The following is a 25,829-nucleotide window of genomic DNA, read 5'->3' on the forward strand; positions in this document are numbered from 1 at the left end:
GAGCGATTAGAACATGCTGTAGGTATTACAGGTACTGCGCTGCAGTGGTTTGTATCATATCTATCTAATAGACTCCAGTTTTTGCATGTAAATGGAGAGTCCTCTTCACACACTGAGGTTAATTATGGAGTTCCACAGGGTTCAGTGCTAGGACCAATTCTGTTTACATTATACATGCTTCCCTTAGGCAGCATCATTAGAAGACATAGCATACATTTTCACTGCTATGCTGATGACACCCAGCTCTATCTGTCCATGAAGCCAGATAACACACACCAATTAGTTAAACTGCAGGAATGTCTTAAAGACATAAAGACCTGGATGGCCGCTAACTTTCTGCTTCTTAATTCAGATAAAACTGAGGTTATTGTACTCGGCCCTGAAAAGCCTAGAAATATGGTATCTAACCAGATTCTTACTCTGGATGGCATTACCTTGGCCTCCAGTAACGCTGTGAGGAACCTTGGAGTCATTTTTGACCAGGACATGTCCTTCAATGCACATATTAAACAAATATGTAAGACTGCGTTCTTCCATTTGCGCAACATCTCTAAAATTAGAAATATCCTGTCTCAGAGTGACGCTGAAAAACTAGTTCATTCATTTATTACTTCCAGGCTGGACTACTGTAATTCATTATTATCAGGATGTCCAAAAAACTCGCTGAAAAGCCTTCACCTAATCCAAAATGCTGCAGCAAGAGTCCTGACAGGGACTAGAAAGAGAGAGCATATTTCCCCTGTTTTGGCTTCCCTTCATTGGCTTCCTGTTAAATCGAGAATTGAATTCAAAATCCTGCTCCTCACGTACAAGGTCTTAAATAATCAGGCCCCATCTTATCTTAATGACCTTGTAGTATCATATCACCCTATTAGAGCACTTCGCTCTCGCTCTGCTGGCCTACTTGTTGTTCCTAGAGTATTTAAAAGTAGAATGGGAGGGAGAGCCTTCAGTTTTCAGGCCCCTCTTCTGTGGAACCAGCTTCCAGTTTGGATTCGGGAGACAGACACTATCTCTACTTTTAAGATTAGGCTTAAAACTTTCCTTTTTGCTAAAGCATATAGTTAGGGCTGGACCAGGTGACCCTGAATCCTCCCTTAGTTATGCTGCAATAGAGATAGGCTGCCGGGGGATTCCCATGATGCATTGAGTTTTTCCTTTCCAGTCACCTTTCTCACTCACTATGTATTAATAGACCTCTCTGCATTGAATCATATCTGTTATTAATCTCTGTCTCTCTTCCACAGCATGTCTTTATCCTGTCTTCCTTCTCTCACCCCAACCGGTCGCAGCAGATGGCCCCGCCCCTCCCTGAGCCTGGTTCTGCCGGAGGTTTCTTCCTGTTAAAAGGGAGTTTTTCCTTCCCACTGTCGCCAAAGTGCTTGCTCATAGGGGGTCATATGATTGTTGGGTTTTTCTCTGTATCTATGAAGCGCCTTGAGGCGACTTATGTTGTGATTTGGCGCTATATAAATAAAATTGAATTGAATTGAATTATAAATAAACTGCATTGTGGTTATTTGTATGATAAAGAACAGTTCATATTAGCTGAGCACCACACAGTAACACAGATGTTTCACAGCACAGTGCTCACCCTCCTTTGTTTCACAGTGTGGCAGGTGGAGCTCCCTGACTGCATCCACAGAGCATGTGATGTTAAACAGCGGCCCTGCAGCTGTTTTTCCAGCTGATTGAAGGAGGCTCTCATCCCATTGGACAGTCCTGTACAACAGCTCTGCCTCCTGAGCCATAACAAACACTAGTCTGGTCAGAGTACACTGGAACACACCTGGACCAGCACACCTGAACCTGTAGGACACAGAAGGGCTGAAGCACTCCAACCAGCCTGTATGAGCTGAGGTCTGATCACCTCCAGCTGTATCACGCATCTTGTCACATCATTAAATACATGTTATCAACCTAATGTGAATTTAGAAGCACCTGTAGGAGATGTGTGTGGATTCAGTTTGTACTTGAGGGGTGAAGCTTGATGGAGGCTGGAATTCAGAGAGGAAATACATCAGCTGTTTAAAGCAGCAATAAACAAGTAAACGGTGAACAAACTATACAGAGTACACCCATCCATCCATCATCCATCCATTTTCTTCCGCTTTATCTGGGGTCGCGGGGGCAGCAGCCTAAGCAAAGAGGCCCAGACCTCCCTCTCCCCAGCCACCTCCTCCAGATTATCCGGGGGAATACCAAGGCGTTCCCAGGCCAGCCAAGAGATATAATCTCTCTAGCGTGTCCTGGGTCTGCCCCGGGGCCTCCTCCCGGTGGGACATGCCCAAACACCTCACCCATGATGCGCCCAGGGAGCATCCTTGTCAGATGCCCAAACCACCTCTGCTGGCTCCTTTCGATGTGGAGGAGCAGCGGCTCTACTCTGAGCCCCTCCCAGATGGCTAAACCTCTCACCCTATCTCTAAGGGAGAGGCCAGCCACCCTTCGGAGGAAGCTCATTTCTGCCGCTTGTATTCGCAACCTCGTTCTTTCAGTCATTACCCAAAGTTCGTGGCCATAGGTGAGGGTAGAAACATAGATGGACCACACAGCTAGTGGCGTGTGCCCCTAGGCACACAGAGTACACATCAGGTGTTATCTGTACACACTTTCAAAACTGCGAGTAACATACTGACAATGACACAGAATCTTAAACCTGATTGGTTGTCTGCCCTGTGCTGTAACACATCTGACACAATTTCTGTGCTGAAGGCCTCTTTTTTGTATCACAAGACAATCAGATCCACATGCTTTTCTCTCACCTTAATGTGCTTTATGTCATCTTTAGACAAATATAGCTCTGTGTCTAATGAGTCTGGATTCAGTCCGACCTCAGAGTAACCTGATGAGAGACAAACATCGAATAATTAAGGATTTCCTGGAACTCTAACTGGTGCTGTTTACAATCATATTAGTTTTTTAGTGGTTTTCTGATCAAATACAAACTGTTTGTGAGGGATTTCTCTTTCTTCCTTAAGGACCCACCATCTTCTTCAGCTGCATCCTTCTCACTCACTAAAAAGATTTTAAAAAGTATTAAAATATTTTGACCAAAACCAGTACCTAAAAACACATCCTTAAAACCCCCATAATTTATAGATTTTTGCAGAATGAAATAAGCACAAACGAGCTTTTATGTGATATGCTGTTGATGAAATAGTGATGAATGTGACACAGAGTCTCAGTACTCACTGGTTTTGTCTATGGAAGATTTAAAAGTCTTGACATCAACCCTGCAGAGAGCAATGGTAAAACACAACTGATTAATGGTGTACTAAGCCTAGCCAGCTTGTTGTTGTAGCTCAGGTCCAGCTCTCTCAGATGGGAGGGGTTGGACTTCAGTGCTGCTGCCAGATAATCACAGCTGATCTCTGACAAACCACAGCTCCTCAATCTGTATAAAGAATGAAAGATGTAAGTTTATTAGACAAAGTGTGAGCTTGAAATCATTCAGTGTTTCATCATCTGTTCAGAGCTGAAGAAGGTTCAGAATGTAGAAGTTTAGAAAATGGAAACTCCAAACAGCTGAAGCCAACAGGAAGCAGCTTCAAACAAACACAACAAGAGAAAAAACTCTGAATGTTTCACATTAAAGTCGAACATTTATCATAAAAACAGGACAAAGACTTGAAAAAGTCGTGTTTTTCCTTCCAGGAACCACAAGGCTTCACTTTTAAAGGTGAAGTGTGAAAGAAATGGACATATTTGAAGTCCAACACCTTTTTCCAGTCACATTATTAAAGCAGACAAACTACAAGCTCATTTTCATTCCATCAAGTCATCTTCTGACCTGGACTAACAACACTGGTCTCTATGTGCAGCTGGCTGTGAGACCAGTGCTCAGGGAGCGTCTACAAAGTTCAACACTGAAAGAACATCACACACTCATTTGCTTCCAGCACTTTCACACAAACATCTACTGTCATTATTGTCACCAAACTCTGTGGATCCTTTAGTGCAAATTCAAATGGGATCAAATGGTCAGACAAAAGAGGGTTATGAGGAAATATGATGAAATGTTGTGTATTAGCAGCAAGTTATTGAATCATTTTCCTCAGAAACCAAACAAAATGATTGACAAACATGTTTTTACAAACTCAGTGTTGGACTTGGATCAGCAGGATAAGCTAATGTTTAACCCTTTAAGATCTACCATAGAACAAAGTCCGCCAGAGCTTTTTTATATTTTTACATGCTGTGGAGCCATTTTTGGGAGCATTTCAAGTTGCTATACATCAATACAACCATTATAGCCCAGATTTTAATAATATGTATTCATTAAGTGCATAGTAATTACATAAATTGCAAAAAAGTGCACTAAACTACAAAAAAATTGAAAATTGATTTTGCTTTTTTAACATATATTTGTAGTTAGAGAAATTTAAGAGGCTTATCCCTCAAAACTGTAAATACAAAAAAGTTGCACAAAATAGTTTCCCACCACAGGAAATTTATTTTGAGTGTCTTCATAGTTTTATTTTTGAAATACACCAATTTTTATACACTGCAGGAAAAACGAAAATAAATATTATACTGCAAATTTGCAAAAAAGCAGCATATGCATCAAAATAAACTATTTCCAGCAGTGCAATATGAGTCCTAAGCATCCCAGAAACGACACAGAAAGTCATAAACTCAAAGATAACTTTTAAAAAGACCAGTATAGGCCCTGATGACCTGATAGTAAAAAAGACTACATTTCCGCGAAAATGACGTCACTTCCGGTTTCGGGCAGGTAATGGCGGAAATGCAAATGTTTGCGCTGACGTCTGTTCCAACGTAGGAAGTGTTATGAACAGCTGATCGAATCGGTAAAGCGTGTTTCTGGAATATTATGTTTTTGTTCCTGCAAGCGCTTTTTATGCAGTTTTTGCAAAGCTTTATGTGGAAGGAAACCGTGACCGAGGACAAGCTGATGGCATGAGATGTAAGTACAACTCCTCCGGTTTCATATGGAAAAAAAAAATTTGCACTAGCTTACGTGGTTGCAGTGCTACTGGGATTTAAAAATACTTACGCAAAACAGAGCGTTCCCGCTCCGATCGGCTGTAAAGGGTTAAAGGCATTTGAGTCTCACTGTATTAGAGTCCAGTTATTACTCAATGTCTGTGAAGGTTCTCAGTCATCCAGGTCATTGTAGTCAAAGGAGCTTGCAAAGAAAAGCGTCTGGACTTCTTTAAGTTACTTGAAGACGTTTCACCTCTCATCCGAGAAGCTTCTTCAGTTCTAAGGTCAAATGGTGGAGAGTCCCAGATATAAACCTAGTGGGAGTAACCCCCCACAGAGGGACAAAAGGACCCCCTGATGATCCTCTAATCGCCTGAGCCAAGGTGTGAAATTGGGTGTGGGACGCAATCAGCAAGAGTTTCGGGTGTGTTCATTGTGAAACCTGGCCCCACCTTGTCATGCAAATTCCTGAGGTCAGATGGCCCAGGATGTGAGTGGGCGTTAAGGCGTCTGGGAAGGGATCTCAAAACTGGATTATAGATGGCAGAGAGTTGGGGTCGTAAACCCCCGCCTCTGTTCAAAGATGGTCGCTCACAGTGGACATAGATGGTAAATGGTAAATGGACTGGTTCTTATATAGCGCTTTTCCACTCTTCTGAGCACTCAAAGCGCTTTACACAACTTGTGCATTCACCCATTCGCACAAGCACAACTGACATTCACACACATTCATACTCCGATGAATGCATCGGAGAGCAATTTCGGGTTAGTATCTTGCCCAAGGATATTTGGCATGCAGACTAGGGGAAGCCGGGAATCGAACCACCAACCTTCCGATCAGTAGATGACCTGCTCTACCACCTGAGCTACAGCCACCCAATGGCTTCTTTCACTCCTCTTTCAAACCATCTGTCCTCTCTGTCCAAAATGTGAACATTGGCATCCTCGAAAGAGTGACCTTTGACCTTTAGATGCAGATGGACTGCTGAGTCTTGTCCTGTGGAGGTGGCTCTTCTGTGTTGTGCCATGAGCTTGTGAAGTGGCTGTTTGGTCTCTCCAATGTAGAGGTCTGGGCATTCCTCGCTGCACTGTACAGCATACACCACATTGTTAAGTTTGTGTTTTGTCTTTCGGGTGAACCAGTTTCTGTCTGAGTGTGTTGCTGGGTCTGAAATACACTGGGATGTCATGCTTGGAGAAAACTCTCCTGAGTTTTTCTGATACACCGGCTACATAGGGGATGACAATGTTGTTGCGTCTGTGTTTCTTATCCTCCCTCGCTGGTGTCTGGTCTTCTTTTCTGTGCCTCTTGGCTGACTTTAAAAACGCCCATTTAGGATAGCCGCACGTTTTGAGTGCTTCCTTTACATGTGTGTGTGTTCCTGAAGAAAAAAGAAGGAACACACACATGTAAAGGAAACACTCAAAACGTGCGGCTAAAAAAATAAATTTTCCTATTTAAATGGTTTTAATTCGAATAAAGCGATGTTGATTCATTCAATCCTGAATCGATTTTTAATATAAATGTATTTTGCCAGAATCTCAGGTTAAAGCTCCCAAAAGTATTTCAACAACAAGCAAACAGATAAAACAGTAAATGAGAGCAGCTAAACACACAAAGATGGAAACACAGAGCGTGGATCGTTCACTCGACGGCACGTACACGGACACGCCGTCGGGGCTGAAAGTGGACAGCTCACAGATCCTGAAGCTGCAGGTTTCATCTGTCTCCAACCAAAACTGAGTGAAGCAGCAGCAGAAGAAGATCAAAACTACGCTTTACGTTTGATGAACATCGTCATGAATTCTCTCTGACTTTGACGTTTACTTCCTGCACAGCTCTCTCTCTCAGTGTACTTCAAGAACAGTTTACCTTCAAAAATCTGTTTCCTGCATTATTCACTGCTTATTACGCACCAGTCTGCTTTTGTGTTCACTGCTGTCGGCCTCCGAAAACAAAGCCTCATTTCTGCTGTTCAATACTGAAGAAATTTAAACCTTTTAAAATGATGACAGATTACAAACTCTCAGCTGTGTCTGTAATCAAACCTCTGTAACTTTGCTTCCCTTCAGCAGCATCGGCTCATGTTCACATGTTGATTCATGGTTTGCTTCAGTTTTTGATGGACTGCAGAATATTTTGAAGGTTATCTGCTATAAAAAGCCAGAACAGGAAAATCTGCTTCATGTGTTTCTGTTTGATCCTCAGTGACTTTGACACAAAGGCCTCTGCTGTGATGATCACACCTCTGATCAAGTCTCACAGTGTCAGCTTTGTTTTTATACATATGGATATGTGCTGATAAATGATCAGAATTATAATATTTCCCACTGTCTGCTGTGTGCCGTGACCTTTGACCTGCTAAAGACAGTCAGCTGTGGATTATTCATTGTTGTGTCTGATACTTAGAACTGTGAGGAAGAACACTACACAGTTAATCAGGGTCCCCTCTCTCTGAATCAGGAAAGGTGGGCAGGCCGCGTGTGGGCCGCGGGCCATACGTTGAGTCTCACTGTTTGAAATGTGAACATTGTTCTGCTGCAGTCAATGGACTAAACCAGAGAAGAAGAAAACAGACTTTACCATGAAGATCCTCAGTGTGGATCAGTATAATATCAGCCTGATGTCTGCAGTTTAGTGTCAGCACAACTTTCACATCATATTCATCTCAGCACAACTAAAACATGCTGACTGACCTCAGAGTTTCAAGTCCACATCCTGGACTCTCCAGGAAACCACACAGATGCTTCACTCCTGAATCCTGCAGCTTGTTGTTGGAGCTCAGGTCCAGCTCTCTCAGATGGGAGGGGTTGGACTTCAGTGCTGCTGCCAGATAATCACAGCTGATCTCTGACAAACCACAGCTCTCCAATCTGTATAAAGAATGAAAGATGTAAGTTTATTAGACAAAGTGTGAGCTTGAAATCATTCAGTGTTTCATCATCTGTTCAGAGCTGAAGAAGGTTCAGAATGTAGAAGTTTAGAAAATGGAAACTCCAAACAGCTGAAGCCAACAGGAAGCAGCTTCAAACAAACACAACAAGAGAAAAAACTCTGAATGTTTCACATTAAAGTCGTACATTTCTCATAAAAACAGGACAAAGACTTGAAAAAGTCGTGTTTTTCCTTCCAGGAACCACAAGGCTTCACTTTTAAAGGTGAAGTGTGAAAGAAATGGACATATTTGAAGTCCAACACCTTTTTCCAGTCACATTATTAAAGCAGACAAACTACAAGCTCGTTTTCATTCCAACAAGTCATCTTCTGACCTGGACTAACAACACTGGTCTCTATGTGCAGCTGGCTGTGAGACCAGTGCTCAGGGAGCGTCTACAAAGTGCAACACTGAAAGAACATCACACACTCATTTGCTTCCAGCACTTTCACACAAACATCTACTGTCATTATTGTCACCAAACTCTGTGGATCCTTTATTGCAAATTCAAATGGGATCAAATGGTCAGACAAAAGAGGGTTATGAGGAAATATGATGAAATATTGTGTATTAGCAGCAAGTTATTGAATCATTTTCCTCAGAAACCAAACAAAATGATTGACAAACATGTTTTTACAAACTCAGTGTTGGACTTGGATCAGCAGGATAAGCTGATGTTTAAAGGCATTTGAGTCTCGCTGTATGAGAGTCCAGTTATTACTCAATATTTATGGATGATGTTCTTTCAGTGTTGCACTTTGTAGACGCTCCCTGAGCCTCACAGCCAGCTGCACATGGACCAGCTGACATTACCCAGCATTAGAGGCGGCTGTAAAAAAATGGATTTTCCTATTTAAATGGTTTTAATTTGAATAAAGCGATGTTGATTCATTCAATCCTGAATCGATTTTTAATATAAATGTATTTTGCCAGAATCTCAGGTTAAAGCTCCCAAAAGTATTTCAACAACAACCAAACAGATAAAACAGTAAATGAGAGCAGCTAAACACACAATGATGGAAACACAGAGCGTGGATCGTTCACTCTACGGCACGTACACGGACACGCCGTCGGGGCTGAAAGTGGACAGCTCACAAATCCTGAAGCTTCAGGTTTCATCAGTGTTACGACTGTTGTCGTAATTATATGTAAATTTGACTGTGCAGGTGCTCCTCCATGATTGGTGCATCCAGGGTGGATGGCTGGCAGCAGATAAGAAGATACCGCCAGGGACTGCCATGTCATTCATCCTTGGCCCAACCCAACCGGCAGACCGTTAACTGTGTCACTATGTTGGTTAATGTAAGAGCATGTAGGAGTGGACCGCCTTTTTGTTTGATCAGTTTTCTCCTGTTTTTGTTAGGCAGGGAGGAAAGTGATTGTCGTTTGAGTTAGTTCTTTTTGCGTAGGTAAGTTGTATTTATTCCTGAGATAGGCTACCTTATGTCTGTGTTTTTGGCCTTGGGTTCACCCTGAAGTTATGATATGCTCCCTTCCTTTGTTTAACTGCACTCATTGTAAATAAATCACTATTAAAAATTATTAAGTGTGTGACGTGCTACTTGGGGTTGGACGCAGATGGATCACCCTTTATGTTGTGGTCTGGCCGCGCCTAGACGGGCCATAACAATCTGTCTCCAACCAAAACTGACTGAACCAGCAGCAGAAGAAGATCCAAACTACGCTTTACGTTTGATGAACATCGTCATGAATTCTCTCTGACTTTGACGTTTACTTCCTGCACAGCTCTCTCTCTCTCAGTGTACTTCAAGAACAGTTTACCTTCAAAAATTGTTAGGATGCCTGGGTCGTCGACCCAGGGTTTTTGAGTTTATGATATTATTTATACTGTCTAGTTTTTGGTTTCTTTGAGTTCTGTCTTATGGCTTAGGTCTCTGTCTTCTTTAGTTGCTCTGTCTCCCCTATCACCTGCATCCCCTTGTCTAGTTCGCGTCTATGTGTATCTTAAGTTCCTATATCCCCGTGTTCAGTCAGTGTTTGTGTCTGCCCTGTTCCCACGTCTCTGTTCCCTTTGTAGTGCCTGCTTATGAGCCTGTGTCTTTGTTCAGTCTGTGTTATGCGTTTCCTGTTTTACTTTGAAGGTCTGTGTCTTATCTCAGTGTGTTCAGTTTACGCTTCTTTGGTCTCGTCAGTTCTGATTTGCCCCAGCTGTGTTTCCCTCCTGTTACTCATTTCCTGATTGCTCCCTCTGTGTATTTAAGCCCTGTGTTTCTCTGTGTCCGTGTCGCAATCTACCGTTTATTTTGCTGTGTGTTTTGCCTGTCCACCGGTGTTAGTTTATTTTTGACATTTTCCAGTTATGCCATGTTTGCGTTCAGCATTAAAGCTGTTTTTGTTTAAGTTCTGTCTCCGGAGTCTGCACCTTGGGTCCTATTCCTGTCTGCACACAGCTACACCTAACAGAAGATTGCGACCAGAACATGGACCCAGCAGACTTTGAACTCCAGGAGCGACGCCGAGCAGCCTTTGCCCAGCTGGAGGAGGAACTCCGCTGGAAGCCCTGGCTCACCTTTGTCATCCTTTTTTTTTTTTTTTTTTTTTTTTTTTTTTTTTCCACGTTATGTCACATGCTGCTGTTTCTGATGTCACTTAAAAAAAAAAAAAAAAAAAAAAAAAAAAAAAAAAGGAAGCCCTGGCTCACCCCTGACGTCGGGCGCATTTTTTATGGCACTCGGCTGGCTCTCGGCGGTCCCCGGAGCTGCCAGAAGTCTCCACCTGTTGCTCCGCTAGCACGCAAGATGCGGCCATTACAGTTGGGAGTCCTCCGCATGGCTTCAGGCACTCATGCTCCGGCCTCAGCGTCACCATTCTGTGCACCGGAGGCTCAGTTGCTCACGCCGCCAGCTACCTCTGCCCGACGGAAACGGCGCTCACGTCGCCGTCATATGGACACGTTTGAGCAACCTCCGGTGGTGAGTCAAAAGGACTGCACTTTCCAAACTCCATATGAGCCAGTTTTCAGTGAGCCTGCTCCTTTGCCTTCCGGTGCTCCTTCGCCCAGGGCAACTGCAGTCCAGCCATCTCCTGCACCTGTATCAGTTCCTCAGGTGAGGGGGGCTAGGGCCCAGTTTGTCCCTGCTCCAGTTTCCAGGCTAGCTGAGGCTCCGCTAGTCTCTGCGCCCGTGTCTATTCCGCGGGTGGGAGCGGCTACTGCCCAGCAGGCCACTGCACCGGTTTCTGTCCTCGCTGTAGGCTCGGGTGAGCCCGTCCAGCAGTTATCCATATGCTCTGAAGACATAGCTCGGGTTAGTGCTCATCCACCACCTCACCCACCATTACTATCATTCTTACATGAGTCAATACACATTAAACTTCTCTCCATAGCTCAGACATTAGCTCACCTATCATCTCAGTCACCTGCTCAGTTACCGGCTCAGTCATTTGCTCAGCTTCCTGTCTCCGCTGGAGGGTCCGAGGGGCCCGTTCAGCCTCCTGTCTCCGCTGGAGGGTCCGAGGAACCGCTTCAGCCTCCTGTCTCCGCTGGAGGGTCCGAGGGGCCCGTTCAGCCTCTTGCCTCGTCAGCTGGGGGTCCGGGAGGACCCAGCCAGCACGTCCCAGTGTCTGCTGATGGTTCTGGTGAGGCCGTTCAGCCACCACCGGCTCCTCCGCCTGGTCCGGCCTCCGAGTTTGCACCTCCGCCTGGTCCGGCCCCAGCCTCTGCAGCTCCGCCTGGTCCTGCCTCTGAGTTTGCAGCTCCGCCTGGTCCGGCCCCAGCCTCTGCAGCTCCGCCTGGTCCGGCCCCAGCCTCTGCAGCTCCGCCTGGTCCTGCCTCTGCAGCTCCGCCTGGTCCTGCCTCTGCAGCTCCGCCTGGTCCTGCCTCTGCAGCTCCGCCTGGTCCTGCCTCTGCAGCTCTGCCTGGTCCTGCCTCTGCAGCTCTGCCTGGTCCTGCCTCTGCAGCTCTGCCTGGTCCGGCCTCTGCAGCTCTGCCTGGTCCGGCCTCTGCAGCTCTGCCTGGTCCGGCCTCTGCAGCTCTGGCCTCTGCAGCTCTGCCTGGTCCGGCCTCCGAGTGTTCAGCTTCGTCTGCTCCTGAGGTCTCCCTGCTGTCTGTTCCTGCTCGTCCTGTTCGTCCTGTCCGGCCTGCACGTCCTGTCCGGCTGATGACTGGACGTCGTTGCCGTCATGGACAGCCCTCGGAGCTACGCCGCCGTCATGGATGGCCTCCTGATCTGCTCCGTCGCCACCGGTGCCTTCTGCCTGGCCAGCCTCCTGAACTGTTTTCTGGGCTCTTGGACCATCAGCCTCCGGGTCGCCCCCCTGAACTGCCTGGGATTGGACTTTTTGAGACTATTGCCTGGGCCTCTGCGCCTTTCGTGAGCTCTTTTGTTTGTTTGCTTTTGGACTTTGCCTGGGCCTTGGTGCTGTTGTTTTGGACTTTGTTTCTGTGTTTTGTTCCGTTGCTTTCCGGGCTCCAGTGTTTGCACCTTTTTTTTTGTTTTGTTGTTTCTGGCTCCTTGTTTTGTTTCGAGCCCTCCATCCTGTTTCCCCTGCCGCCCACCCTGGTTGGGTTGTTTTTGTTTTTTTTGGTTTTGATGTTTTGGTTTGGGCTGTCTGGAAGCCAGCCCTTAAGGGGGGGGGGGGGGGGGGGGGGGGGTACTGTTAGGATGCCTGGGTCGTCGACCCAGGGTTTTTGAGTTTATGATATTATTTATACTGTCTAGTTTTTGGTTTCTTTGAGTTCTGTCTTATGGCTTAGGTCTCTGTCTTCTTTAGTTGCTCTGTCTCCCCTATCACCTGCATCCCCTTGTCTAGTTCGCGTCTATGTGTATCCTTAGTTCCTATATCCCCGTGTTCAGTCAGTGTTTGTGTCTGCCCTGTTCCCACATCTCTGTTTTCTTTGTAGTGCCTGCTTATGAGCCTGTGTCTTTGTTCAGTCTGTGTTATGCGTTTCCTGTTTTACTTTGAAGGTCTCTGTCTTTTCTCAGTGTGTTCAGTTTACGCTTCTTTGGTCTCGTCAGTTCTGATTTGCCCCAGCTGTGTTTCCCTCCTGTTACTCATTTCCTGATTTCTCCCTCTGTGTATTTAAGCCCTGTGTTTCTCTGTGTCCGTGTCGCAATCTACCGTTTATTTTGCTGTGTGTTTTGCCTGTCCACCGGTGTTAGTTTATTTTTGACATTTTCCAGTTATGCCATGTTTGCGTTCAGCATTAAAGCTGTTTTTGTTTAAGTTCTGTCTCCGGAGTCTGCACCTTGGGTCCTATTCCTGTCTGCACACAGCTACACCTAACAAAAATCTGTTTCCTGCGTTATTCACTGCTTATTACGCACCAGTCTGCTGTTGTGTTCACTGCTGTCGGCCTCCCAAAACAAAGCCTCATTTCTGCTGTTCAATACTGAAGAAATTTAAACCTTTTAAAATGATGACAGATTACAAACTCTCAGCTGTGTCTGTAATCAAACCTCTGTAACTTTGCTTCCCTTCAGCAGCATCAGCTCATGTTCACATGTTGATTCATGGTTTGCTTCAGTTTTTGATGGACTGCAGAATATTTTGAAGGTTATCTGCTATAAAAAGCCAGAACAGGAAAATCTGCTTCATGTGTTTCTGTTTGATCCTCAGTGACTTTGACACAAAGGCCTCTGCTGTGATGATCACACCTCTGATCAAGTCTCACAGTGTCAGCTTTGTTTTTATACATATGGATATGTGCTGATAAATGATCAGAATTATAATATTTCCCACTGTCTGCTGTGTGCCGTGACCTTTGACCTGCTAAAGACAGTCAGCTGTGGATTATTCATTGTTGTGTCTGATACTTAGAACTGTGAGGAAGAACACTACACAGTTAATCAGGGTCCCCTCTCTCTGAATCAGGAAAGGTGGGCAGGCCGCGTGTGGGCCGCGGGCCATACGTTGAGTCTCACTGTTTGAAATGTGAACATGGTTCTGCTGCAGTCAATGGACTAAACCAGAGAAGAAGAAAACAGACTTTACCATGAAGATCCTCAGTGTGGATCAGTATAATATCAGCCTGATGTCTGCAGTTTAGTGTCAGCACAACTTTCACATCATATTCATCTCAGCACAACTAAAACATGCTGACTGACCTCAGAGTTTCAAGTCCACATCCTGGACTCAACAGGAAACCACACAGATGCTTCACTCCTGAATCCTGCAGCTTGTTGTTCCAACTCAGGTCCAGCTGTCTCAGATGGGAGGGGTTGGACTTCAGTGCTGCTGCCAGATAATCACAGCTGATCTCTGACAAACCACAGCCCCTCAATCTGTATAAAGAATGAAAGATGTAAGTTTATTAGACAAAGTGTGAGCTTGAAATCATTCAGTGTTTCATCATCTGTTCAGAGCTGAAGAAGGTTCAGAATGTAGAAGTTTAGAAAATGGAAACTCCAAACAGCTGAAGCCAACAGGAAGCAGCTTCAAACAAACACAACAAGAGAAAAAACTCTGAATGTTTCACATTAACCCTTTAAGACCTACCATAGAACCAAGTCCGCCAGAGCTTATATTATATTTTTACCTGCTGTGGAGCCATTTTTGGGAGCATTTCAAGTTGCTATACATCAATACAACCATTATAGCCCAGATTTTAATAATATGTCTGCATTAGGTGCATAGTAATTACATAAATTGCAAAAAAGGTCAAACTACAAAAAAATTTAAAATCGTTTTTGCTTTTTTAACATATATTTGTAGTTAGAGAAATTTAAGAGGCTTATCGCTCAAAACTGTAAATACAAAAAAGTTGCACAAAATAGTTTCCCACCACAGGAAATTTATTTTGAGTGTCTTCATAGTTTTATTTTTGAAATACACCAATTTTTATACACTGCAGGAAAAACGAAAATAAATATCCATCCATCCATCCATCCATCTTCATCCGCTTATCCGGTCGGGTCGCGGGGGTAGCAGCCTAAGCAAAGAGGTCCAGACCTCCCTCTCCCCAGCCACCTCCTCCAGCTTGTCCGGGGGAATACCAAGGAGTTCCCAGGCCAGCCGAGAGATATAATCTCTCCAGCGTGTCCTGGGTCTGCCCCGGGGCCTCCTCCCGGTGGGACATGCCTGGAACACCTCGCCCAGGAGGCGCCCAGGGGGCATCCTTGCCAGATGCCCGAACCACCTCAGCTGGCTCCTTTGGATGTGGAGCAGCAGCTGCTCTACTCTAAGCCCCTCCCGGATGGCCGAACTTCTCACCCTATCTCTAAGGGAGAGGCCAGCCACCCTTCGGAGGAAGCTCATTTCCGCCGCTTGTATCCGCGATCTCGTTCTTTCGGTCACTACCCACAGCTCGTGGCCATAGGTGAGGGTAGGGACGTAGATCGACCGGTAAATTGAGAGCTTCGCTTTTACACTCAGCTCCCTCTTCACCACGACTGACCGGTGCAGCGTCCGCATTACTGCAGCCGCAGCCCCAATCCGTCTGTCGATCTCCAGCTCCCTTCTCCCATCACTCGCGAACAAGACCCCGAGATACTTGAACTCCTCCACTTGGGGCAGGAACTCATCCCCGACCCGGAGTGGGCACTCCACCCTTTTCCGGCTGAGAACCATGGCCTCAGATTTGGAGGTGCTGATCCTCATTCCCGCTGCGTTACACTCGGCTGCGAACCGTTCCAGTGCGAGCTGGAGGCCCTCACCCGATGAAGCCAACAGAACCACATCATCCGCAAAAATCAGAGATGAGATTCTGAGGCCACCAAAGCGAAAGCCCTCCGCCACTTGGCTGCGCCTAGAAATCCTGTCCATAAAAATTATGAACAGAACCGGAGACAAAGGGCAGCCCTGGCGGAGCCCATCACCCACCGGGAACGAGTCCGACTTATTGCCGGCAATGCGAACCAAGCTCCTGCAACGGTTGTATAGGGATTGAATGGCCCGTAGCAATGGGCCAGACACCCCATACTCGCGCAACACCTCCCACAGGACGCCCCGAGGGACACGGTCGAATGCCTTCTCCAGGTCCACAAAACACATGTAGACTGGTTGGGCAAACTCCCATGCACCCTCAAGTATCCTCGAGAGGATAAAGAGCTGGTCCAATGTTCCGCGACCAGGACGAAAACCGCATTGTTCCTCCTGTATCCGAGGTTCGACTAGCGGACGAACTCTCCTCTCCAGCACCCTGGCATAGACTTTCCCGGGGAGGCTGAGGAGTGTGATCCCCCTGTAGTTGGAACACACCCTCCGGTCCCCCTTCTTGAAGATGGGGACCACCACCCCGGTCTGCCAGTCCACAGGTACTGCCCCTGATCTCCACGCAACATTGCAGAGACGTGTCAACCAAGACAGCCCTACAACGTCCAGAGCCTTCAGGAACTCGGGGCGGACCTCATCAACACCAGGGGCTCTGCCACCAAGGAGTTGTTTAACTGCCTTAGTGACCTCGCCCCCGGAAATTGGCGGGTCATACCCCTCATCCCCAGACTCTGCTTCCTCCTCGGAAGACGTGTCAGAGGGATTAAGGAGGTCCTCAAAGTATTCCTTCCACCGCCCGACAATTTTCTCAGTCGACGTCAACAGCGCTCCGCCAGCACTATACACAGTGCAGGTAGAGCACCGCTTTCCCCTCCTGAGACGCCTGACGGTTTGCCAGAATCTCTTCGAGGCAGTCCGAAAGTCTTTTTCCATGGCCTCTCCGAACTCCTCCCACACCTGAGTTTTTGCTTCAGCCACTGCCCGAGCCGCATTCCGCTTGGCCTGTCGATACCTGTCGGCTGCCTCCGGAGTCCCACAGGCTAACCAAGCCCGATAGGCCTCCTTCTTCAGCCTGGTGGCTCCCTTCACCTCTGGTGTCCACCATTTGGTTCGGGGATTACCACCACGGCAGGCACCAACCACCTTGCGGCCGCAGCTCAATGCAGCAGCTTCGGCAATGGAGACGCTGAAAATAAATATTATACTGCAAATTTGCAAAAAAGCAGCATATGCATCAAAATAAACTATTTCCAGCAGTGCAATATGAGTCCTAAGCATCCCAGAAACGACACAGAAAGTCATAAAGTCAAAGATAACTTTTAAAAAGACCAGTATATGCACTGAGGCCCTGATCATAAAAAAGACTACATTTCCGCGAAAATGACGTCACTTCCGGTTTCGGGCAGGTAATGGCGGAAATGCAAAAGTTCGCGCTGACGTTTATTCCAACATAGGAAGTGTTATGAACAGCTGATTGGATCGGCACAGCGTGTTTCTGGAATATTATGTTTTTGTTCCTGCAAGCGCTTTTTATGCAGTTTTTGCAAAGCTTTATGTGGAAGGAAACCGTGACCTAGGACAAGCTGATGGCATCAGATGTAAGTACAACTCCTCCGGTTTCATATGCAAAAAAAATTATTGCGCTAGCTTACGTGGTTGCAGAGCTACCGGGATTTAAAAATAGTTACGCAAAACAGAGCGTGCCCGCTCCGATTGGCTGTAAAGGGTTAAAGTCGTACATTTCTCATAAAAACAGGACAAAGACTTGAAAAAGTCGTGTTTTTCCTTCCAGGAACCACAAGGCTTCACTTTTAAAGGTGAAGTGTGAAAGAAATGGACATATTTGAAGTCCAACACCTTTTTCCAGTCACATTATTAAAGCAGACAAACTACAAGCTCATTTTCATTCCAACAAGTCATCTTCTGACCTGGACTAACAACACTGGTCTCTATGTGCAGCTGGCTGTGAGACCAGTGCTCAGGGAGCGTCTACAAAGTGCAACACTGAAAGAACATCACACACTCATTTGCTTCCATCATCCAACCTGAAGAGGAAACAGAGACGCCTCCCCTTCAAAGTAAAAGCTGCTCCTTTTGGACACAGTATCAAAGAAAGTCTACAGTATAACATAGAGAAGACAGAACAAAGTTTTGGTTGTTTTTAAAATTGTGCAGAAATGAAACTACACTAAGCTCAATTATGTGACAGACATTTCATCCCATGTCAGTTTGGCCTCATCCTGGGCCGGATTATCCAGCACACACTCTGACCACAGGCCCAGGGGCCACGCACAGCTGGGCTCCATCCAAGAGACAGGAAACAAACCAACACAATAATAAAAAGCACCATGTGATCTTCTTACATCTTCAAGACAAACATAGTAAAAACATGAGCATATTTGTTTCCTGATAAAATGATGTGACAGGTAGAACAGAGTAAAGTGGTGGTGTTACAGCCTTTCTCCCCTCTGCTGCCGAGGCTGTTAGTCTCTCCCAAACTCAGCTACAGGACTTCCAAATGAATGAAAGCAGCAGAAGTGGCTTTACAAATGAAAGAGGAAGAGGAGAAGAAGAGGAGAGGGAGGCCACCCTGACCATCACTCCAGCTGAAAACATCACACTTCCATTAAAGTTGGTGAGAAAATGTTGAGCAGGATGAGCTGCTGGCTAATCTGGAGGCTGTAGCAGCAGCTCACAGTCACAGTGGATTTCCACTCATGAAAAAGCTCTGGCTGCTTCATTTCTCATCTCATATCAGAGACTTTAAAGCTTCACTGAAGCTGTACTGTGATGCTTCCATATCCCAGTGAGGCCTCCATAATGATTTCAGCTGTTCTGTACACACACTGTGTGCCCTGTATGGCTCAAAGTCTCTGCAGCCTGTTTTTATCTGCTATCATCAGATCTTCATCATCCTCATTCACATCCCTCACACACTCTACAGCCTCATCAGCACTGACTTCATCTTCACTGACTGATGGAGCACAACATGAACCTGTGGAGGCTGAAACACTGTCCTGTCAAACATCTCCCCGTCACCACTCCACTTCTGTCAGCCTTTAAATGAACCCTGCTCAAGTCTGTCACTTCTGTTTGGAGCCAAAAGAGGTTAAAGATTACGCCACTACATTCTTGTCTAGAAAATATTAAAAGTGTATTTGGTGACACACAAATAAGGGTAAAGTTTAAGTATAGTTTGGGTCCACACATGTCCAAACCCTGGTGTGTAGGCCTACTTAGTATTGAGAAAAGCCCACTAAAAGAACGCCCACCAGACCAAAGCAATGGTTTTGACTTGATCAGCATTAACCCCGCCCCCTGACTTTGATGGGTGAAGCTGACAAATAAAATGTATTTATGAACAGCGATGCAGGGCCAGGAGTAGCAACGTGAATTAAATAAATACATCATTAAATAATTCATTATATGTGTCAGTAAAACAATTAAAATAGAAAACAAACCAATAATTGATTAAATATGTAATTAACTAATTTGAATTGTACATAAATAAATAATGAATTATTTTAAATGAAATTAACTGATAATTAATTATCAATATATTTTTTTAATTAATTACTAAAATAAATAATTCATTAATGATGTATTTATTTAATACTACCATAAAATTATTGCTAGTTTAATCAAAAATACATTTAAGACATCAATATTAAATAAATATTATATATAAATATATAAAATTATATAAATATATAAATATTAAATAAAAACTTTATAACTTACAGAACTTTTTTAGAGGCTTTGACCACTGGCAGCAGCCTCAGAAGAGCCTCCTCTGAAGCAAAGTATTTCTTCAGGTCAAACACATCCAGATCTTTTTCTGATGACAGTAAGATGAAGACCAGAACTGACCACTGAGCAGGAGACAGTTTATCTGTGGAGAGACGTCCTGAACTCAGGGACTGTTGGATCTCCTCCAACAGAGAACGATCATTCAGTTCATTCAGACAGTGAAACAGATTGATGCTTTTCTCTGCAGACAGATTCTCACTGAGCTTCTTCTTGATGTACTGAACTGCTTCTTGATTGGTCTGTGAGCTACTTCCTGTCTGTGTCATCAGGCCTTGCAAACGAGTTTGATTAGTCTTCAGACCCAAGAGAAAACGAAGGAACAAGTCCAGGTGTCCATTGGGGCTCTGTAAGGCCTTGTCCACAGCACACTGGTAGAAGTATTTCTCTGAAGATTTTCTTGTTTGAAACACCTTCCAAGTTGTTTGTTGCTCTTCCAGCAGATTGAGTCCAGAGTTGATGAAGGTCAGGTGGACATGAAGAGCAGCCAGAAACTCCTGAACACTGAGATGAACAAAGCAGAACACCTTGTTCTGGTACAGTTGTTTCTCCTCTTTAAAGATCTGTGTGAACACTCCTGAGTACACTGAGGCTGCTCTGATATCGATGCCACACTCTGTCAGGTCTGATTCATAGAAGATCAGGTTTCCTTTCTGCAGCTGATCAAAAGCCAGTTTTCCCAGAGACTCAATCATCTTCCTGCTCTCTGGACTCCAGTGTGGATCTGTCTCATCTCCTCCATCATATTTGATCCTCTTGACTTTGGCCTGAACCACCAGGAAGTGGATGTACATCTCAGTCAGGGTGTTGGGCAGCTGTCCTCCCTCTCTGGTTTCCAGCACATCCTCCAGAACTGTAGCAGTGATCCAGCAGAAGACTGGGATGTGACACATGATGTGGAGGCTTCGAGCTTTCTTGATGTGCGAGATGATCCTGCTGGCCTGCTCCTCATCTCTGAATCTCTTCCTGAAGTACTCCTCCTTCTGTGGGTCAGTGAACCCTCTGACCTCTGTCACCATGTCGACACACTGAGGAGGGATCTGATTGGCTGCTGCAGGTCGTGTTGTTATCCAAAGGCGAGCAGAGGGAAGCAGTTTCCCCCTGATGAGGTTTGTCAGCAGCTCATCCACTGAGGTGGACTTTCTAGGGTCAGTTAAGATTGTAGTTTTGTGGAAGTCCAGAGGAAGTCGACACTCATCCAGACCATCAAGTATGAACACAACCTGGAAGTCTTCAAGCCTGCAGATTCCTGATTCGTTAGTTTGATTAAAGAAGTGATGAACAAGTTCCACCAAGCTGAACTTTTCCTCTTTCAGCACATTCAGCTCTCTGAAAGTGAATGGAAATATGAACTGGATGTCCTGGTTGGCTTTGTCTTCAGCCCAGTCCAGGCTGTATTTCTGTGTTAAGACTGTTTTCCCAATGCCAGCCACTCCCTTTGTCAGCACTGTTCTGATTGGTTCACCTCTTCCAGGTGAGGCTTTAAAGATGTCTTCTTGTCTGATTGTTGTTTCTGGTCTGTCTGGTTTCCTGGATGCTGTTTCAATCTGTCTGACCTCATGTTCCTCATTGACCTCTGCAGTCCCTCCCTCTGTGATGTAGAGCTCTGTGTAGATCTGATTCAGGAGGGTTGGGCTTCCTGCTTTAGCGATGCCCTCAAACACACACTGGAACTTCTTCTTCAGTTGGGCTTTAAGTTCACGTTTACAGAGTGGAGCAAATATTTCTGAAGGTAAGAAATTCAGAAACAAATATTATATAATAAATATCATAGCCTTTCAGTACCCTGAAAGGATGAATGTCTATTGGTCCATTTCTTGAGCTATTAGGAAAGATCAATATTCAGTCTTTAGAGAAATTCTCTTACTGCTCTGCAGATGGTCAGCCATCTCATGCTGCTTAAGTCTCCTCAAGAATTGGAGTGTGATCTTCAGAAATGCTTCTCTGCAGCTCTTTCTTTCATCTTCATCCTCACCTTCAAACGTCTCCTCATCCTCCATCTGGCTCTTTAAGGTTTCTGGGTGATCTGGACTCAGAAGCTTCTGGATCTTCTTCAGCTCGTTCTTCACAAACATGGTGATGTTGTCCTCCAGCCGCTGGAAAAGAAGACTATATGAATTACTCAGTGGTAAATGGACTGGTTCTTATATAGCTCTCTTTGATACTCTGTGCACACAAAGCATTTTATACAACATACCTCATTCAACCAAGCACATTGTTCTATGCTTAAATACTTTCTTTCACACTCTGATGGATGCATCAGAGGGCAGCTTGGGTTTAGTATGTTACCCAGTACATTTGCCAGCCAGGGTTTGATTCACAAACCTTCTGACTAGTAGCTGACCTGCTCCCCTCCTGAGCTACAGTCACCCCAATCTGACTGAAATCATGGAGCCCAAACTCTGACTTATGTTGGACACACTGACAATCCTCTGGTCCACAAAGTGCAGCATAGAGGTGACTGAAAAGAACAAATGTAAACGTAGTACTACAAACCATAACCACAGAGTCCAGGTGTGTTTGATGTTGCTGTGCAGACTGACCAGTGGAAACCTCTGCTCTCTGCTGGTCCACTCTGTGGAGGAGTAATGAATAATTAGCTCATGTTATGTCTGTCCACACACAGACACAAGCTAAAGGTCCATGAAGTGATGTTTGGATGGGTTCAGTCAATCAGATGACTGTCATGGTGAAGCTTTGCTAGTCCTGCTGATCCCACTGAGAATTAACAACTCAGTTTCCAGATGTCTGTAGTTTTCTGCTCAGTTTCTTTAGTCCCAACAGCTCTTACCATCTCCTGCATAAAGCTTTCCCTCCATGCTCAGATGCCCTGGAACAAGGTGCTCTCTTTATATCAGTGACTGGTTTAAAGTCACAACTTGCAGTGCTCGCCAACCTTTGTGTCAGCAAAGGTAGTTCTAATGTTTCTTACATTTCTTATATTTTTTACATTTTTACACACAAACCAATGAACGCAAAAACATAAACTTTTCAGATATTTTGTTTTACAATGTTACAAAACTCAGTTCACAACTACACAGTCTGATTTACAAGCAGTGTTGGTCAAGTTACTTGAAAAAAGTAATTAGTTACAGATTACTGATTACTTCTCAAAAAAGTAATCCAATTACTTTACTGATTACTTATTTTCAAAAGTAATTAATTACTTAGTTATTTAGTTACTTTTAAAAAACATGTTCACTACCCGATTGCGTGATAAATCAATAGACCTTTTGGGCCAATTCTATTTTTTCTGCATAATCCATCATATAAAAGTGAATCAAATGGAAAAGTGTCTTTTTAAAAAATTTGTTTATTACTTTTAATCTTAACTTTATAAACAGTTCATCAAACAAAAAGTTAAATTAAATTCAACAGTCTTTGACTTTAATAAATTTGTTTAACATTTGAACATATTTCTGCACATTACACCATATTTTAAGAAAATAAAGGCTTAAACTGTATTTCTGCATACTCCAGCATATAACATAAATTATTTTTGTGTATACACACATCTTTTCATATAAATAAAGCAAAAAATAAATAAATAAAATAAATAAAATTAACAAGAACATCTTTTAACTGTTGGTAAAGTGCAGAGAGGCATAATGTTGAGATTACAAAAACAGAAAATGCTATTGCATGCTACATTCAGGCTGTTAATCCAGTCTCAGTTTGTGGCAACCCTGAAAAAGACCTATGTTTTATTGTTTTCTTTTGGACTGAAACAGTGGTTATATCGCATCAGCAGAAGTTTCTCAAACCTTCTATCAGACATTCTGTTCCTTTTTGGGGAAAGCACCAATCCACCTAAATTGAACAGCCGTTCCACTGGTGCACTGGATGGAGTTGGACTGTTGTATTTCATGTACATCTTTTTGAGATTTGGAAACTGATTCAGAATCTCAAGCTCATAGCCTGACTTTAAAAAGTCAGTTACCGCACTTCTTTTTCTGCTGAGAAGCTTTCTGTGGGCTGATTCTGAAATACAAAAAAGTCCATTTTGGCTGGGCTGGCTGGGATTTGGGACACATTAGTGTTCTCAGTTGCAGGAGCTCCTTCACATACTCTCTCCTACGCTCATCTCTCAGCCAACGAAGTTTAAACTTGGGACAAGTGGCCGCTGCGAGAAGTCCTTCTTGGCTGTCCAGAACAGCATCAAAACGAGTCTTGAGGGCCTGTAACATACAATATGATGCAACTAAGAATAAAATTATTTTACTATATAATTACCTATTGTCAATATTTTGTGGGCTTTACAGCTCTAAACCATCTATATTTTCTATTATCATGTATGTATTGTATGTATGTACTGTATGAGATTTAATTTTTGCTGAGGCTTTTGTTGATATTATGATTAATATTCATGATTAATGATGATCAATGTCCCTGATATTTAACAAGGGGTGAATACTTGGTCTTTTATTCTATCATTTTACTAATTGTACCCACTGCTTAAAACAAAGTATAACATCCACCCACTGTGAATGGTATAATAAATTTAACAAATCCACCCAAAGCAATTAATAATAATCTTACCTTTACAATGACATCTGGAAGGCTGGCTGTCATTCTAGAGAGGTCATCTTTCAGGAAAAGGGTCTTTGACATCAGGCTTGTGAGTGTTGGCAGTAAAGCCCCGTAGGTGCACTCATCCCCTTGTAAGATGTCCAGAGCCACTGTCAGGGGCTTCATCACAGTACAGTACTCTTTCAAGAACTGGTACTCCCTTTTATTAAGGCACTTGATTCCCAGTTTTACACACAGGGGATTAAGTTCATTCAAGGGAATTGTGATGATTCTAGAAATGGCCTCATACAGGGAATTCCACCTTGTGGATGTCGGTACCATTAGTTTCCTCCGACTGACTTCCTCCACCTGTTCAGAGGCTAATGTTGATTGACCACAGCGGCCACGTCAGTGAGGGGATCCTGGCGGTTTTCTGTCAATTTAACATTCTTGTGGCAGCGTGCTAGGTGCTTGCTCAGGTTGGAAGTGGAATTTTTCGACGTAGAAAGAAGTTTTCTTCCGATGCAGAGTGTACAACGTACGCTTGTGTTTTTGTCGCTTTTTAAAGAGTCAAATTCAAAGTAATGTCGGTATTTCCAAGTACTCGGCCCTGAAAACCTTAGAAATATGGTATCTAAGCAGATTCTCACGCAGTGAGGAACCTTGCAGTCATTTTTGACCAGGACATGTCCTTCAATGCACATATTAAACAAATATGTAAGACTGCGTTCTTCCATTTGTGCAACATCTCTAAAGTTAGAAATATCCTGTCTCAGAGTGACGCTGAAAAACTAGTTCATGCATTTATTACTTCCAGGCTGGACGACTGTAATTCACTATTATCGGGAAGTTCTAAAAACTCGCTGAAAAGCCTTCAGCTGATCCAAAATGCTGCAGCAAGAGTCCTGACAGGGACTAGAAAGAGAGAGCCGATTTCTCCTGTTTTGGCTTCCTGTTAAATCCAGAATCCAAAATCCTGCTCCTCACATACAAGGTCTTAAATAATCAGGCCCCATCTTATCTTGATGACCTTGTAGTACCATATCACCCTATTAGAGCACTTTGCTCTCACACTGCAGGCCTACTTGTTGTTCCTAGAGTATTTAAAAGTAGAATGGGAGGCAGAGCCTTCAGTTTTCAGGCCCCTCTTCTGTGGAACAAGCTTCCAGTTTGGATTCTGGAGACAGACACTATCGCTACTTTTAAGATTAGGCTTCAAACTTTCTTCTTACTTAACGATTAAGTCCCTGTTTTCCACCATTATATGGAAATCAGCCATTATAACTTGTGTCAAATCTACTTGTACCTCACAGTTTTCTAAGCACACAGAGAGCAGTAAACCTCAGAGCAGCAGCACATCAGACTGTGCAAAAAATCTAGAAGAGAAAATATTTCGACCCATTTCTAAATGATTCTTGTGACCATGCTGCACCACAACACCTGATCTCTATTTTCCAGACCTCTTCAATCCCACTTTAATACTTGACTAAACTCATTTTCCTGTTTAGGTGTTGAGGCAAAGCCGCCCATCTACAATGCAGGCAACAGCAAACGGAGCTATTTTCTACTTTTGTGCTACAAAATGTTCAAGCTGATTAAATTTATTAGAATAAAAGTTCAGATAATTTGCTTTAGTCCAAAGAGCAGAACATTTTGCAATGCTACTCCTATATACAGCCTTGGTGTCTGCACAGGAATTTAGATGTTTTTTCAACATCGCTTGTTGAAATCAAGTTAATTGTGTGCGATGCACATCTGTAGTGTGGAGGGAAGCTAAACTGTGCATCACCAGATGCAGCTGAAAGAGCTTCTATGACCTCAGTAAAGGTCGGTTCCTCGTCATCACCTTCTTCATTTTCAGATTCAGACTCCAAATGACAGGGCTGACATACTCTGAATGCTTTGGCAAAATTGGATGCATTATCCATTACAGTGGCAATAACTTTGCCTTGTAGT

The 25,829-nt window shown here is 44.2% G+C and overlaps 1 protein-coding gene and 1 pseudogene across 1 annotated transcript; both read right to left on the reverse strand.

The window, feature by feature from the left end:
- Positions 1 to 25,829, reverse strand: part of LOC113034810 (uncharacterized) — a 234,154-nt pseudogene that overhangs the window by 61,036 nt on the left and 147,289 nt on the right.
- Positions 19,295 to 22,293, reverse strand: LOC113035144 (protein NLRC3-like). Its single transcript, XM_026190491.1, has 3 exons — positions 21,861 to 22,293; positions 21,232 to 21,460; positions 19,295 to 21,090 (listed from the first exon to the last, which is right to left on the reverse strand). Exons 1-3 carry the CDS (start codon positions 21,861 to 21,863, stop codon positions 19,295 to 19,297), a joined length of 2,028 nt encoding a protein of 675 aa, XP_026046276.1. The 5' UTR covers positions 21,864 to 22,293.

Source organism: Astatotilapia calliptera, chromosome 13 (genome assembly GCF_900246225.1).
Source record: "Astatotilapia calliptera chromosome 13, fAstCal1.2, whole genome shotgun sequence".
Taxonomy (NCBI): Eukaryota; Metazoa; Chordata; class Actinopteri; order Cichliformes; family Cichlidae; genus Astatotilapia; species Astatotilapia calliptera.